The following is a 17,037-nucleotide window of genomic DNA, read 5'->3' as shown; positions in this document are numbered from 1 at the left end:
TTTATATATATATATATATACACATTTAATTTATATGTTTTATATTTTGAAAAATGGCATTATTTGTGAAGATTTCCAAGCTGTTTTATGGTCCTATTATATTTTAATCGCTTTACAATTACCAAAACTAAAGTTAAATGAACAGGTTTTTTTTAATGTTTGTGAAATGTTATTTCAATTTTGCTTCAACAAAAAAACATTCCCTTTATTCATTTTGCATTTTTATATTTGAGCGCAGCTGCGACCCCGCTGAGCTAAAGTGGTGCAGATACTGGACGGCTGGATGTGTGTGCGTGAGTGCGCGTGGCTAATGCGTGTCAGATTGTAGCAATGGAAGCGTTTGGGCTTGGCGAGTCCTCGAAGAATGTGAAGCGTCCTTCAAGCCGCCTGGAATGCTGAGAGTCGTCGTTAGTGACGCTCAATCTTGGCCACAGTTCGGCGGGCCACAAAGAAGCTGGTGGGCCAGAAGGCGGATCGCCCCCAAGTACTTTCTCATCACTATATCATCCTTTTTTACAAGGTGCATTCAAGAGTTGTATCTCGGGCTGAAAGGATTAATCGAGTACGACCTCATCATTATTCAGTGGGCTACATGGATTTTTGTATTGTGGACTAGGTCGTTTCGTCGAGGGCAGAAACAATTAATTGAGTACATCGTCATCACTATATGAACATTTTTATAAGGTGGATTTCATAGTTGCGTCCGGGACTGAAAGCATTCGAATCAAAGAACAGTGTACAGTCGACTCGAGAGCTGAATCAATTTATCGAGTACTTCCTTCTCATTCCATAAACATTTTTATAAAGTGGACTACATATTGGCTAAGACCAAAAAAGAGCTGAAATGTTGAATCAACTACTTCCGATTCAGTCTAAAAAGATGGTGCGTAAGGTGCACAGCAGTTAAGTCTAGGGCTGAAACGATGACGCCTGCACTCCCTCATTATTACTACAAAGAGATTTTTCAGATGTTCGAGACTTAAAAACAAAACAAAAACACAGAAATGTCGATTCATTTTGAGAATGGCCACACAATGTAATCACGCGGTGCTCACGTCACTCCACGAATGTGCTCCCGACGTTGAGATGAATTCTGATGGACCAGCTGAGGATCACTTGTGCGCATCTGACCTCTGACCTCTTTGTGAGCGGGAAGGGACCATCATGTGGCGGATTATTGGGGGGGGAGGCGTTTAATGACACCCCGGGCTCTTGTGCGTGACCTCGTTACCTCAATCCATGCATTGATGTTGCCGGGATTATCATACACTCGACAACAACTCTGTCACACGCGCGCGCGCACGCGCGCACGCACACACACCCCCCCACACACACACACACACACACACACACACACACACACACCCCACACACACACACCCCCACACACAGAGTTGTTTGATTTGCAGGTATAAATTGCAATAACATTCATGCTAATTTCCCGTAGCCTGTCCGAGGCATTTCGCATTCTACGTTAGCATTGGGATAGCAAACATTTCACATTTTGTCGTTTGGTGGAAAATATTTGGGGCGTTAAAATTGATATTTCATTCTGGATAGCTGGAAGCGTCAGTTGTAAGGAAAGCTTCCTCTGTGAGTGACAAAATGAACAGTTTGCAACAGCAGCAGTTGCGACTCAAAGCTCGTGTGTGGAATGGAATGAAAGAAAGAGTCCGCATTTAAGCAGCAACACAAAACAATGAAAAACATCTTTTCAGATGATCTGATTTTGGGCTTTTGTCACCTTCAATGGCCGCCTCCACTTCCCGTGTAACTTCATTTGCGGGCGGAGACGTCAGACGACGCCTCTTTCTTTCAAAAATGGACTCCAGCCCATCAGCTAGTGTGTCACCGCAAGCAGGAGAAAAACACACACACACACAGAAAGGTGAGTGGAGCGTGAGGATTGCACACATCTGCACTTAAGCATTGTAAATGACAAAACATTAGCGCTTTAGCAACTAGCTTAGCAGAGGCCGGGACGGGTCCATCGAGTGTGCTGTGTGCCCATGAAAAGTGGAAACAAATCGAAAAGGCCATCACAGGAGTTTAAGGTTAAAGGGGAAGTCAAGAAAAAAAAATCTTCACAATTGATGGATGGATGGATGGTCTGTGCTTGCGAATGTCACATGACCTGCAATGGTTTGTCTTCCGAGCTTTTAGGCACTATGATGTCATTTTCAATCAACAGCAAGTGGCAAAATGTCCGCCTCCCGAGATGGCTAAAAATGGGTCGCTTTTGCCACTTAATTCCTAAATTCATATTGGACAAATGCTTTAATCATCAGATTGCCAATTTTCAGGCACACTTGACTCCCCCTTGACGGCTAACATTAGCAATTAGCGTCTCATGACCATCAAGATGTGTATGAGCAAGTTTTTTGGTTGGTGCGTTCAATTTTAGGCCAGCCATTAACAATTAGCTTCGCATTGGAGGTGAAGGTGTTGACAAGTCGATGAAAACATCGTCCAAACTTTCAACCAATCAGTAAAGGCCGTGCGTGTTTGCGATCCAGCTCACATTAGCGATTAGCTCATCTTTTTACGTCATTGGGGCTTTTTTTTGTCGTTGAATACGCAGAAGCGACATCACAAAGTGTCCATAAGGCGGTAAGGCATCGCCATGGTAACCGCTTCCTGGTGTCACCCTGGTAACGGCAGCACCGCTCATGCGTGATGGAGCGGGCGGAGTTTGAGGACAAAAGGACTTGAGCGGGCCACTCGCGTTTTTCAAAAAATAAAAGCTGATGTCTGTTCTCCTTTTATTGGGGAGGGGGCACAAGGTTTATCTGAAACCATCCCACCCCCTCCCTCACCACACTCCAGCACCCCCACCACCTTTGTGAGCATTGACGCTAACAAGTGGAAAGCAGTTTTTGCATTAATTAAAGATAATCCAGCGTCAATTATGCAAATGTATTCGCTAGTTCAAAGTTGGAAAAACTATTTGGGCGCTTCAACCGACAAATATTTCAGCAACACACTGAAACTCTTGAAAGACATGAATACATCAAAAAACTCACAAAAAGTTTGGAATGAAATACAAGAAAAAAAAAAAAGAAAAAAACATTCATCAGTAAAAATCATCACGGAATATATCAAGAAGACAGAAGGAGTGGAGTGAATGATGATTTCTGGGTCGCGGCTGCTGTTTTCGTGTCAATTGAGGGTGAGGTGGAAGCCACACTCAAGGGGTCAAAGTTCACCCACGCATACACGCATCTGTTCGGCTTCCGCGAAAGCGGTCGTCATGTGCTTTAATGTGGATGACTTGCACTTGATTGACAGGCCGCTCTCCCGCTCCAGCCACTTGACAGAGGACGTCGATTTTCATCTTCTTGACACTTAACAGTACACTCGTCCATGAATCAAAAGTTACAACCATTTCAGTAAAAAGACAATATATTTTTTTTTAAAAACAGAACCGCGACGCACCCACAGTGAAGAAATGTGTACATTGACGCAACACTTGAACAGTTCTCAATCATTTTTTTTAAGACCAAATATGATTTTTTTTCTTTTTTTTGGGGGGGAGGTGTGAATATTTTATGAAAACAACACCTAACATGGACAAGGTGTTTACGTCACAAACGACGTTCGTTAATTACTTTATTTTCCGAGTTGACTTTAAAATTAGCGGCACTATTTTGATACATAAACCATATCCATTGAAACGATTATGTAAATGTTTTATTGATGAAACTTGCAATTAAATCCGTGCGTTAAATTCCATCAAATGATCACGAACCCGTCAAAAAAAAGAAAGCTGGAGTTGGCGGAGCAGTGGCCTGTCGAGTGTGCGCGAGAGGGAGGGGAGGGAGGTTCTTAACGGTGAGCGAGTGCGGGCGCGTCCGCGACTCATTCACAGAAAGAGAGAAAGGACAAGGGAGGAAGGAGCTCGCTTGTGTCCTCGGAGGAGGAGGAGACAGAAAAAGTCAGAAAAGAGGAGGAGGAGGCGACAGCTCGTGGAGGTTCCGAGCGTCATGGCGATGCTGTGAAGGTCGCTCCGCACCGCGCTGCTCCGCTTCGCACCCTCGGAAGTCCGTTCGAGACCCCGCGCGACCGCCCCCGCCCCCGCCCCCCCATTCCTCCAAAGAGGCAGACATGGACGCCAACGCCGCGTGCACGCTGCGAGCCGCGCTGCAGATCTTCTTGACGCTCCAACAAGGTCAGACTGCATTTCGCACTTGCCATCAAGTTCACTTAGCTCAACTCTTGAACAGAATTCAGAATTCGAGGCAACTTGATTCCCCAAGAAAACCCGCCAATTAAGCGGTTCTGGTGCACTTCCAAAAGGAGTTCAGGTCTCAAATAAGGTTTTGGTCCTTTCCAAAAGTGGTTTGGCTCTCAAATGTGCTTGTGGTCCTTTGTAAAAGTGGTTCCGCACCACATTGTTTCGGCGTAAATGGTTCTGGTTTGTTTCGAAGGATCCAATGCTGCCTTTTGCTTCTTGAAGTGGTTTTGCGTGGTTCTGTGTTTCTGGTCCAGCGTGTTTGTCGTTGAGTGAATCGGACCAAACTTGTTCTGGTGCACTTCTAAAAGTGGTCCAGATTCAAAATGTGCTTCCGATTTTTTCTAATCGTGCTTTTGTCAGGTTTAAAATGCCTTGACGTCTTTTTTAGACTGAACTTTGCAGAGAACCAGAAAATACCAGTTAGAGTTTTGTCTTTTTATCCTTCGCGAAGGGAGAGGAAGGCAGATAGACACGAGCGTCTTGTTTCGCTCAAGCCTTTGCAACCTCTGGTCTTCCTTCCCCTTGCTAGATCTTTTTATTAACAAACTTGGCAGACAAAGGAGGTCTGTCTGCTGAAATTCTAGCAGGCAGGCAGGAAGCAATCAATCAATGGTCAGTTTAAAACTTCAGCCTGAGGCAGAAGACTTCAACACTAAAACAGAGCTCTATTGTGTGTGTGTGTGTGTGTGTACAATTATTACTGATACAAATAATACAAATGTATAAAAGATGATTAGGAATACACAAAATGATTACATAACGTTAGTTGAGGTTATTAATCCTCAGCTTATCTCACATTTCCTCCCTGTTGTGAATTTCTAAACATCAGATACATCACGACCTTGCGGCTTTAAGATGAATCATCATAATGAAATCCTACAACAGCATGGTCATCCGTAGAGGGGCGAAAACCTTCAATAAGGACAAAATTCCCCTCCTCCCTTCCGGCATGGAACGAGATTCTTATAATTTGATGACCATCAGGGAATAAAACAAATATATAAAAAACATTTCAATGTGCCTAGTGAAAAATAACAAAACTGTCTCCACGCAGAGCTTGTCCCTGGGGTGACCTGGTGGAGGCCCTTGCCTCGTTGTAGGAGAAGACAGCCGTCTTTATCTCCCGGATCTTCGTGTATGGTGTATGTGTGCACGTATAGGCAGGGGCAAAAAAGGGTCCATGTGTTATTTAGGTTTCAGTGTCCAGTTCGAGTTCGTCATTGTCCAGTTTGAATTCGTCATTCTCAACATCAATCAGGTTATAATGGTACATTTGAGCAACAAACATGCGATTAACCATCCTTTTTGTCATAGGAACAATACAACATGAACAGACTACACATAACAGAATGAAAATCACAATTATCCCAACAAATGGCAGCAGGATTTTTAATAAGACCTGCGTCCAGTTGCCGGAAAACAACCAGTCCAACCATCCGGGTGTGGTAATTTCGTCTTGGGCCATTGTGTCTCTTAAATTCTTCATAGTGGCCATAGCATCAATAATTGTCTCATTTTCATTTGGAATGTATGTGCAGCAATGTTCTCCGATCAAAGCACATACACCACCTTGCGGCGCAAGGGCTAAATCTACAGCCATTCTAGTTTGTAAAGCCATCATTCTTAAGGCTGAAATTTCTCTGTTTTGTGCGTCATTAATGTCAATGGATGCATTCACAAATACTTGGAATCTATAATCAATAGTTTCTACTCTAAGGGCGACTTTAGAGACACCAATAGACGGGAACAAAGAATGTGCTAAATGATCCCCAGTTGTCCAGTACCTATGTTCCCAGGGGACATTACTTCCCCATACTGGATCATGAGGCTGGAAAGTCACGAATCTTTTTGTTCTGAGGCTTCTAACATTCGTATCTGTGGCTGGTTGTGTGGTTATAATGTACGTGTGGTCTGAGACTGTGACTGGTGTGCAAATAGTGGAGGCGTTTCTAGGAAGTTTGATGTATGCTTTCCATCCGCATAGCCACCAGATCCCATCCAAAGTTTTTACATCCTCTGGGGCTGGAATATCTATAATTTCATTACAATGTGTAAGGTCAACTGACGGGTAAGAATTAATGCCGGTAAGGTTTACACATACAGGAAAGCAAGATGTATTAGTCTCGACTGAATGGCATTGTCCTAAATGGTCATTTTCTAATGTTACTCTAACTCCTAATAATTCTGTATATTTCAAAGCTGACAATTCAGCATGTTTTCTACCTTGGGTTGGTAAGTTTAGGGTTTCATTAATCGTTCCCAAAGCATCTATATATGTAAGTGGTGTGGCATATAGGTGTGGTTGACTCACTGCATGGGGGAGGATTGAACAAACATAGCAACCCGATGCGTTTTGTCTTCTAGCTGTCATGTTAGCATAACGCCACCAAGTGTTGGCGGCAAGTGGATGTGGAATGTCTTCTCCATGGCTGTGGTCAGTCCATGAATATTCTAAAACATCATCATTGTCCTTTGCAAATTCTTCGACTTGAGGTTTGATTAGTCTCTGCGCTAGTGGTAGGTACGGATTGCCGCCCACTACTTGAGGTTTAGTTTTGGGCGACAGAATGCAAACTTGGACTTTGAAAACGGGGTCAGGGCCCAGTATTACTGGGCTGAGGACAAAATAAGTACAACCTAGGGAAGTAGGTTGGACATCTATGATCAAGTGAGTGTTATTCTTCACCATTTTGGGGAACATGGATTGGTAGGCCACGGCCTGCTGAGTAATGGCCCATTGGGGGTGTGACTTCACAAGTAACGGATAATAGGTGTACAGGAACACTGAGGCCCATGCTTCTTCATTGGGTCTTCCAGGGGCTAGTTCATTTGGTGGGGGAACTCCTGCATACCATTCATACCAGCTGTAATGTTCTCCCTTTTTCATCGGACCAGATGGTCGTCCTTTATTTTTCAGACATCGATAGCAGTAAGTGTTCAGTCCTGCGAAAGGGATTATTATTTTTGCCTTGGTCGCACTGAGTGGCAGACAATAAGTATAAGGCTGGATGTCCTTGGCGGAGCTGCTTGTTGTGGGGCACTTCTCACGCTGTTGGTCGTTGCCCCAAATTTGGCCTAGGATACTGGTTCCAGCTGATCCAATCAGTAGCTCCCCCAGCAGGAGGAGTAAGGCAATGGTCGCCATTACTTGAGTTCGATGACCTTTTTGCAGTGACTCTGGTGGATCCACGTGTCTCTCTCAGCGATTTTCAGAGCCGTGGGTGTGGTGAGCAGGACCGTGAAGGGGCCTTCCCAGCGTGGGCTTGACCAAGTCTTGCGCTTCACCACCTTCACCAGCACCAGGTCACCGGGGGTCACTGACTCCTGCAAGGGAGATAAAGGGATAGAGGGCAGATCATTTGTTCTACACACATTTTTCTCTTTGAACAGCTTACAAAGCCATTCCGTCAATGGGTCTGCCGTTTTTTCAGTGTCTGACCAAGGTTGGCTTTCCCATAATGGGAGTATGAATGGTCTACCATGTACTGCTTCAAATGGCGTAATTCCAGTATTGGATGGTGTGATTCTCATGTATGTCTTAACTAAAGATAAACATTCTGGCCACGGTTTTCCTGTTTCTTCCATTGTCTTTTTTAACCTTAATTTCACTGTGGCGTTTGTTCTTTCCACTAAACCTGCACTCTGTGGATGATATGCACAGTGATGTTTAAGTGTAATGCCTAAGTGTGCGGCCATTTTATTAACTACTTCATTCACAAAATGGCTGCCGTTGTCACTCCATAGCACCCTAGGGATGCCATGATCTGGAATTATGTGCTTGCAAATAGCTTTAGCAACTGTTAGTGCGTTAGGATGCCTTGTCGGCACAAGCTCCACCCATTTGGTCAGTGAGTCAACCAACACAAGACAGTATTTATAAGGGCCACTCCTAGACAATTCTATGAAATCCATATGTACAACTTCAAATGGGTAAGTCCCAGCCGGGCATTTTCCCCTTTTTGGTCTTATGTTCCCTTGAACATTATGTTTACTACACACTAGACATGACCTGCAAAAAGTTTTAAAATAGGTTTGTAGTCCTAGTGGTATTGTAAATGTTTGCTGTGTTATGGATATCATCCCCCCTGTTGAGACATGGGAATTCCCATGACTCAATTTAGCTATGATTTGAAAAAGATTTCGGGGGATGACAGGTTTGTCATCTTTGTGATAGAGTCCATCTTCTGTCTTAACAATGTCTTGAGCTGTCCATTGTTGTTTTTCTTTCTCTGGTGCAATGTTTTGCATGTCGATCAATACTTGTCGTGGAATAGTTTCTGGTTCCTTCTGTTCTTCAGTGGTGAATGTTGCTGAAATTTGCTGTGCTGCTTCTTTAGCTGCTTTATCCGCTTTAGCGTTTCCTTTGGAAATTGAGTCTTCTTTGTATGTGTGTGCTTTGCATTTGCAGATTGCAACTTTGGAGGGCAGCATAATGGCTGTCAAGAGTTCTTTCAATAATTTGGCGTGTTGCACTGTTTTCCCAGTTGACGTCTTCATTCCTCTTCTTTCCCATTGGGCGGCGAAAGTGTGAATGGTTGAGAAGGCGTACTGGCTGTCTGTGTAAATTGTAACTGGTTTTCCTTTAAATAGCTTGCACGCTTCTGTTAGGGCAACAATTTCAGCTGCTTGGGCGGAGTAATTACTTGGTAATTTTTCTGCCCTGAGGATTTCCTCTTGTGTTACTACAGCATAACCAGTCATGTTTGATCCTGTCATGTTTTTGCTTGCCGACCCGTCCACAAACACCACGTCTCCTTCGTTCAGTGGTGTGTCTTGTAGGTCCGGTCTTGGTTTACAAATTTCTTCTGTTTTCTCTTTACAGCTGTGTGGTTCCCCATCACCTTCTGTTGGTAACATAGTTGCTGGATTTAATGCGTTGCATCTTTTTATGGTCAAGTGGGGTTGAGATAATAAGACTGCAGTTAATGATAGATGTCTGGCTGGTGACAAAAAGGACATCTTGGTCTGAGTGAGTAGAATGTCCACTGAGTGGCTAACTAGTAGTGTTAAAGGATGGAATAACACCACTTCGGCTGATGATTGGACAGCCATTGCTGCAGCACAGACTGATTGTACACAATGGGGAAGAGCTTGTGCTACTGGGTCCAACTTCTTGGAGTAGAACGCTACTGGTTTCAAATATGTCCCATGTTGCTGCAGCAGGACAGACGTCATGAATCCGTTTTTGCAGTCCACCGTTTGGGTAAAGGGTTTCTTATAGTTGGGGTATCCAATCACTTCCGATGATGCAATCAGCTCTTTTATTTTGGTGAAACTTCCTTCAGCTGCTGCGGACCACGTCAATGTAGCTGAAAGTGGTAAATCTTCAGTATAGATTAAGTCCAGTAGGGGTTGCGTTGTTTCAGCATAATCTTGGATCCATAACCTGCAGTAATTGGCTAGTCCTAAGAACGCCATCATTTGTCTTTTTGTAGTTGGTCTTGGCGCATTCAGGATAGCTGATTTCCGGTCAGCAGTTAGTCTCCTTCCTTGTCCTGTCACCAGGTGGCCCAAAAACACCACTTCTTCCTGCGCCCATTGCAGTTTGTTCAATGAAGCTTTGTTGCCCGTTTTGGCCAAATGTTGACACAGTTTTGTGGCTTCTTCTTGGTTTTCTTCTTTCGTTGGACTTGCTAGCAGGATGTCGTCCACATAAATCAATAGTTGTGACGTTTCTTTAAGTTCAAGGGTACTGAGGCAATTGGATAGTTCTTGGGAGAAGATTGTTGGGCTTTCAGCATATCCTTGAGGGAGTCTCGTGTACGTGTATTTTTTTCCCTCGAAGGTGAATCCAAACCAGTTCCTTGCTGTAAGGTGTAAAGGTATTGAGAAAAATGCATTGCTGAGGTCAATCACGGTAAAAAATTTTTGTCCGGGCTTGATCTCATTCATCAAAGTGTGTGGGTCTGGGACACACGGTGCTCTTTGGTTTACTGCAGCATTTACGGCTCTGAGATCGTGGACCATTCTCCAACTGGTCGAGTCCGCTTTTTTTACTGGGAAAATTGGTGTGTTACATCGTACCGTTGGGGCTTCTATCAAAATGCCAGCTCTGAGCATATTTTCAATTACTGGCGCTATGCCTTCTTTGGCATCTGGTTTTAGAGGATACTGCCTGATAATTGGTCGATAATTGCTTTTTGGTTCAATCATGACTTCAGTAGCAGTGGTCATTTTTCCCACATCCGTTTTCGAACTTGCCCAGAAGGAGGTTGGAATGTTTGGAAAATCTGTTGCTTCATAGAAGACAGTGGTTTCGCTGTCTTCTTTTTCATGACATCATGCACTAAGGTGGGTTTCAGGTGTGACTTGAGTCACCCAGTTTAGTGTTTTCCGGTACACCATACCTAAGCCGCATATTTGTTTTCTGGATACTCCTCCTGGTAGAGGTTCCCACGGGGAATGCGGTTTCCAGTCCTCATTCACAATCGTGCGCATGTGGTCTCCCACCATTTTCCAGCTGATGTTATTCGGCTTTGCCAAGGAGATGTGCAGTGGTGGGTCTGGACGGGTGTGAATTATGTTGGTGTCCTTTAGTTCTCGAGGTGTTGTTGCTGTTGCAGCCATCCATTGGGATTCATTGCTCCAGTAGAGTTTATCCAGGTACATCTTCATTGGTTTTAGCTTCTTCCAGGCATTCAGGAAGTCTCCAGGTGGTGGTGTTCTTAAGTATTCAATTGTGCAATGGAGTGGGAATTGCGTTTGTGGTTTCCAGTCTTTCCCTTGGAGTAGTTTATTGGGCATTTCTTGGAGGTCTTCAGTAATCGATTGTGGTCCTGTGGTTATTAGGTCCAAGCTGTAGAAGGTGGAAGGGCCTCCTTTTCCTTCCAAGATCATCATTTGTTTAACTTCCTGTCCTCGTTTCATCACTGTCATTTTTTCTCCTTCTACTGTGAGAACGAGCTGGAGGGTTTTGATTAAGTCTCTTCCCAAAAGGTTGGACGGACATTCTGGAACTACGACTAACCTCTTGCCTCGATATAAACTTCCATCTTCATCTTCTATTGTGAGGGGTTCGGTATAAAACCGTTGCGCTGCCTTTCCTCCTACTCCTATCACCATGACAGCTTTGTTTGACAGTTTGGTCCCTGCAGGTAGGGCTTTGATTACTGAACTTTCTGCTCCAGAGTCAACTATAAATTGTTTTGTTGTTTTCTTTGGGCCTAATTGTAGTGTTCTCATTGGTGGGTCCACTGAAGAAGCCATTCCAAACAAGACAGATAAGTCTAAAACGACCAGTGGTGATTCTGAGGTTACTTCTTCTTCATCTTCGCTATTGCTGAGCAGCCTTTGCTCAGGTTGTTCTTCGCCTTGTGGCTGGTAACTTACTAGTCACATGTTACCGGTATAGCCTTCTTCTGGTGTGGTCTTCCTGGGTGGTTGACGGCAGTCTCTGGCAAAATGTCCTAGTTTGCCACAATTGTAGCAGCCGTCATCTCTGTTGGAAAATCGTCCTCGACCTTGTCCCCTAGCACCATAATATTTGCCGCGCCTTCGTCCTCGTCCTCTGTCCCCTTGACCTTGATAGTAGATGGGGGCGGAGGCCGCTGTGGAAAGGCCCTTCATTACAGCAGCCAAAGTGGTCGATGTGTTTCGCTCCTTCTCTTTCTTCTGGATTTCCTCGGCATGGGAGGCATATTCGATGAGCGTATCGAGGTTCGCAGTTCGCCATCCAACGTGGTGTTTGCAGATGAAGTCTCTGGTGGATTCATGGATGCCATCTAGGTAGGCCGACTTCAAGAGGATTTGGTACGGGCTGTTGTCTGCATTGTCTTCCTGTAGGCCGCAATAGAGCCTGTAGACTCCTGATAACCTTTCCACATACCGGCGGACAGATTCCATGTCTTCTTGGCGGCATTGTCTGATCTTTGTGTTGTCTGGTTGCTTCTTGAAGATTTTTCTTGATTCATCAAACATGGCGCGGATTGCGTTTGCGAGCTCGGGAGCTCCAGGCTGGAGGGGCTGGCCTATGGCATCATAAGGGTTGAAGGCACCTCTGATTCTGCCATATCTATATCCTAGGATCATTCTCATGCATGTTTCAAATTCCTTTCCATTCAGGTGGTAGCTATTCATCAGGTCGTGCATACTCTCAATCCATTTCTCCACATCCGCTTCGATTGGAGGAATTGATTGGCAGGCCGCCTTGCATTCATCTTGGGTCCAGGGCCTGTAGACCATGATGGTAGGTTCATGTGGGTGGCCATTTGCATCATCAGTCCCAAAAGCTGGGTTGGCAACGGCCACCATCGGGTAGGTCTCTACACTGGGCAGCGGTGGGTAGAGGTTCGTGGCTTGAAAGACTTGTGCTCTTTCAGGGTTATTGAGTGATTTTTCCATCGGCTTTGCTTGAGCTCTCTTTTTCATTTGCTCCCTTGTTCCAGCCGCGGGGGGCCACCGTGTGGAATCAAATGAGGCAGGAGGGGCCGTGTGTGAAGAGCGGGGAGTGTCATTTTTCTCCTCGCTCTCCAGGGGCGGCACCTCATCCTCACTTGGCTCCGCCTCTAGGGCTGTGGCCGCCTGTCTTCCTGCTTGCGCAACAGTTTGAGTTCGCTCGTTGAACAGTGCACTTCCTCTCTTGCCTCTGACTCCGGTCTCGTCATCTTTCTTTACTTTCATCTGATAAACTTTCTTCTCCTCTTTTGTTTTAATATCTTCCACTCTCTTCTTACTCTGCTCTACCCACTTCATGATAGCCCTCAGTTGCCTGTCCACTGATTTAGTGTTCTTCGCCTTTCTTATCTTCCTTTTTCTTTTTTCCATCAACGCACTTCTCACTGCTTCAAAATTCGCTGGATCTTTCAGACGTGGCTTAAAGTCATATTTCTTCACCCATTCCTCCAGAAATTGGCAACAGTCCGGGTCATACCCGTTCATAAACTTCACATCTGGGTTTGCTTTCAACTCTTTGGTCACATTTTGACCCATTTTATGCTATCGTCTGGTCCGTTACTTCTGTTAAACCACGCACACACACTCGCACATGCACGTACACACGCTTCCACACTCAATCACTCCCACCCCCCTTTCTCTCAACCTCAGACTTTTTTCCTTTGTTCCACACACACAGCTTCTCCAGCGCCAAACTTCACGCATACATCTCTCAGTCAAAATGAGCAGTCTGCTTGCCAAAGAAATTCAAATAAAAATAATAAAAACCACCAAAAATAATACCTTATTATTCCCTAAATTTTAATGTGAAATTGTGAGTAGACCTCGAGGTTTTCAACGTACCGAGAGACGTTTAATTTGCGGAAACCATTTCCCTTCTCCAGGCGGGTTTTTCTCTAAAATTTGCTCAATTTATGGCCCAATTCGCTACCATCGACGCCGAGGAACAAATCAATTTGTTCACCGTGCTATCCGTGTCTAAAATTTGCTCAGTTTCAACAAGTCACAGCTCAGTTTCAACGAGTTATGGTCAATTCGCTACCAATGAGTTATGGCCTAATTCGCTACCGATTATTTTTATATAACTCCTTGGACTAGCACGATGCAGTTTTATTACCGTACTGACTAAACGGTCGAGGCCTGGCCTCTGCGCGCGCTTTCATCCCTCACATAAATCACCCCTTCCCAATTATTTTAATATTTTTAAATTTAAAATGGTGGTACAAAATAATTTGAAAAACAATACCTGGTCTCCTCTGGATCAGCCTTGTCCGCTAGGGAACCGACATCCGGGCAGGCGGCCGCACCAGGAACTCGGAGACCCGCTTTCTTTCAATGGGAAAGCGCTGACGTCAGATTCGGTGGCGTCCAAAATGTCCAGCGACGAGCGCCCGTCCGGGTGTGGCTCCCGGGGATCGGCACCAAATAAATGTCAGGTTTAAAATGCCTTGACGTCTTTTTTAGACTGAACTTTGCAGAGAACCAGAAAATACCAGTTAGAGTTTTGTCTTTTTATCCTTCGCGAAGGGAGAGGAAGGCAGATAGACACGAGCGTCTTGTTTCGCTCAAGCCTTTGCAACCTCTGGTCTTCCTTCCCCTTGCTAGATCTTTTTATTAACAAACTTGGCAGACAAAGGAGGTCTGTCTGCTGAAATTCTAGCAGGCAGGCAGGAAGCAATCAATCAATGGTCAGTTTAAAACTTCAGCCTGAGGCAGAAGACTTCAACACTAAAACAGAGCTCTATTGTGTGTGTGTGTGTGTGTGTACAATTATTACTGATACAAATAATACAAATGTATAAAAGATGATTAGGAATACACAAAATGATTACATAACGTTAGTTGAGGTTATTAATCCTCAGCTTATCTCACACTTTTGTGTTCCAGTTTGTTTTCATCCAACTGCTTTTGCATCAAGTTGTTCCAAACGGTGGCATTTGGCTTCAAGAGTTCTAAGCATTTCATTTTTTTTTTGGTGGGGTGCGTGTGGTTCTGGTGCACCTCTCAGCGATTCAGGTTCAGTGTGTTTGAGTGGGTTTGTTCGAACTTTTTCGATTGCACTTGTAAAAGTGGTTCCGATCCAAAATGTGGTTCTGGTCCTTCGAACAGTCATCCAGTTTGTTTTCATCTAACTGGTTCTGGTCAAAGTTGTTCAAGTCCAGTTAGTTTTGTGTGGTTCTGGTGCAGTCCGAAAAGTGTTTTTGGGTTCACAATGTGATTCTGTTGCTATTGCGTTTGCCTGTCTTCAAGTCTAAGTTGTGGTTTGCTTTTAAGGCGTTGTCAACAATTAAAGCGGCTTGACCACATTTTGTGCTTCACTTCAATGGAGGTGTGCTGCTCCTTTTGATGTGCACGCCTCGGCCACCTGGGGGCAGTGTAATACCGACATACACGAAGGAGACGGTCACAACTGCTCACTTGGATGCAGTATTATTTTTTATTGTATATGAGCAAACTCTCCAATTCATCGATCAATTACGTGAATGGATGCAATTTGTTAGCCCGTCCGTGTATCAGGTTTCCAATTATGCGTTATTACACATGCAGGCAAAATGTATTTTTTGGCGATGAAGCTAACATGCTAATGCTAACATGTTTTTGCACTGTTGGAGGAAAGAGTTTGCATTTATAATTCATTTAAATTGCTATTACATTAACTCAGTGCTTCTCATTTATTTTCTGTTACACCCCCCCCCCGCAAGACGAAAACAATCCTCGCTCCCCCACCCACTTTCCGCCACAATTTTAAATAATTGCATTTTCCTTGCAAAACAAACCGCCGCAGTAGAGGTAATACTCGCTGTGCAAAATGTGTGAGGAGAGCGCCACCGCCAACTACTGGAGTGGAGGTGCAATGACATTTTATTGTAGTACGGCGGGGAAAAAAGCACGTTCCCCAGGGTCACCCCCCCCCCTCCAGGGAGGCCCACCCCACCATTTGAGAAGCACTTCATTAAGTGGACATTGGTCAAAGTTTGAGTAAAAACTGTTTTATTGAAGCTGATTACTTAAAACTAATTAATTACTGATGACTATTCAAATCAAATGCAATGAAACAATGATTCAAATGTTGCCTATTGTAAGAATTCTTTCTACTAATGTAAATATTTTTTTTTTTACCAATTATTGAGTTAAATTATTGAGCAATTCTAAAAATACCCAATCATTTCAAACGTGCATTTGAACGAGGCAATGTTGGCGTGCTTTTCCGCGATTCTCAGCGTAACGCACCGGTCGTGAAGCTTCCCGTTTTAATGAGCACGTACTGTCGTTGTTGACGACGGAGCGGAGGAGGCGCCTGGGGTCTCGGCCGCGCTCGGCCGGCTCTCTTTTGAGCAAGATTAGGCGAGAACTTGGCAAAGACTGTGCGGTGGTGTGAAGAAAGCTTTTGTTGGCGCGCCAGCAGCGACTTTGGCTTTGGAGGTTCCGCCGTCGCCGGTGGGTTTGGCAGATTTGGCGGGTCGGTTCCCCTCCTTCCAACACGCTGGCTGTCCTCCCCGTCACTGACTCATTCCTTACTCCAATTTACTCTTTCATTCAGGGGACCTTGATTGTACCCTCTATTCCCACTAAAAAGCCGGCAATAAAGTCGTCCAATGGTTGCAAAATAAACCTCATATGCCTCCATCTTGTCGATTAAACATCTTACTTTCTCAAAAACATTTTAATCGCGATTATGATTTTGACTACCAGGGCGAAACAAACGTGATTGCCGGCAGAGCTGGGAAGTCCGTCCAGCCCGGTCGACATCCTTTTTTGGGGCGGGGCCGGTGGGGGTAACAAATTTTTAAAAAAAGGACTGGATTAAGCAATGACGAAAGTGGACTTTAGTCCGGCCGACGAATCGTCCCCCGTGCGTGTGATGTGTTCACTCGGCGGCCCAAAAGCTCATCTCAAAAATTGCCTCCGAACGCGTCTTTAGCGCCGCTTACGACCGTTTGGGTTCTTAGAGGCGCGAGACACCCGCAGGCGTTCAAGCGTGTCTGGAGAGCCCGTAGGGGAAGTCAAAATGTTAACCCACTTTAGTTTGACGAAGCACTTCCCAACAAAATAAGGGAAGTGAATTTGAATAGCAAATTCGCCAGCTACTGATTGCTATTGGGGTTGTGGTTGCGGAACGGGTGTCGGGGGCCGACAATTTTTACGAAAAAGACCGGAGGGTCGAGGCCGGAAAGCTAACCAGATCACGTCCAATTGGCAAAAAAAAAAAAAGTGTCCAGCTGTGATTGTCGTGACGTTAACACTTGAAATGCGGTCTGTGCTGCGATGCAAATCAAGCACTTTCTCAAACAGTAGTCAGCCAACCACCAGGGGGCGAACATGTGCTGAAGGGCTCAGAAAGTGGCTTGAATCACAAGTGAGGGCATCCATGCTGAGAGAAGAAAGTGCAGCAAAAATTGGAGACAGTAAAA

At 44.8% G+C, this 17,037-nt stretch overlaps 1 protein-coding gene across 1 annotated transcript in view; it reads left to right on the top strand.

Moving 5' to 3' along the window:
• The first annotated feature begins 3,877 nt into the window (after positions 1-3,877).
• LOC148334546 (receptor-type tyrosine-protein phosphatase zeta-like) overlaps positions 3,878-17,037 on the top strand; it is a 52,800-nt gene continuing 39,640 nt past the window's right edge. Inside the window, exon 1 of the mRNA XM_088297817.1 lies at positions 3,878-4,168. Coding sequence (XP_088153943.1) covers positions 4,105-4,168 — 64 coding nt within the window. The 5' untranslated portion in view covers positions 3,878-4,104. The remainder of the gene's footprint in view (positions 4,169-17,037) is intronic.

This window comes from Idiotropiscis lumnitzeri, chromosome 6 (assembly GCF_059441095.1).
Source record: "Idiotropiscis lumnitzeri isolate Australia: NSW breed Sydney's pygmy pipehorse chromosome 6, RoL_Ilum_1.0, whole genome shotgun sequence".
In the NCBI taxonomy this organism is placed as follows: domain Eukaryota; kingdom Metazoa; phylum Chordata; class Actinopteri; order Syngnathiformes; family Syngnathidae; genus Idiotropiscis; species Idiotropiscis lumnitzeri.
The sequence above is the reverse complement of the archived record's forward strand: the minus strand, read 5'-3'. Positions and strand labels throughout refer to the sequence as shown.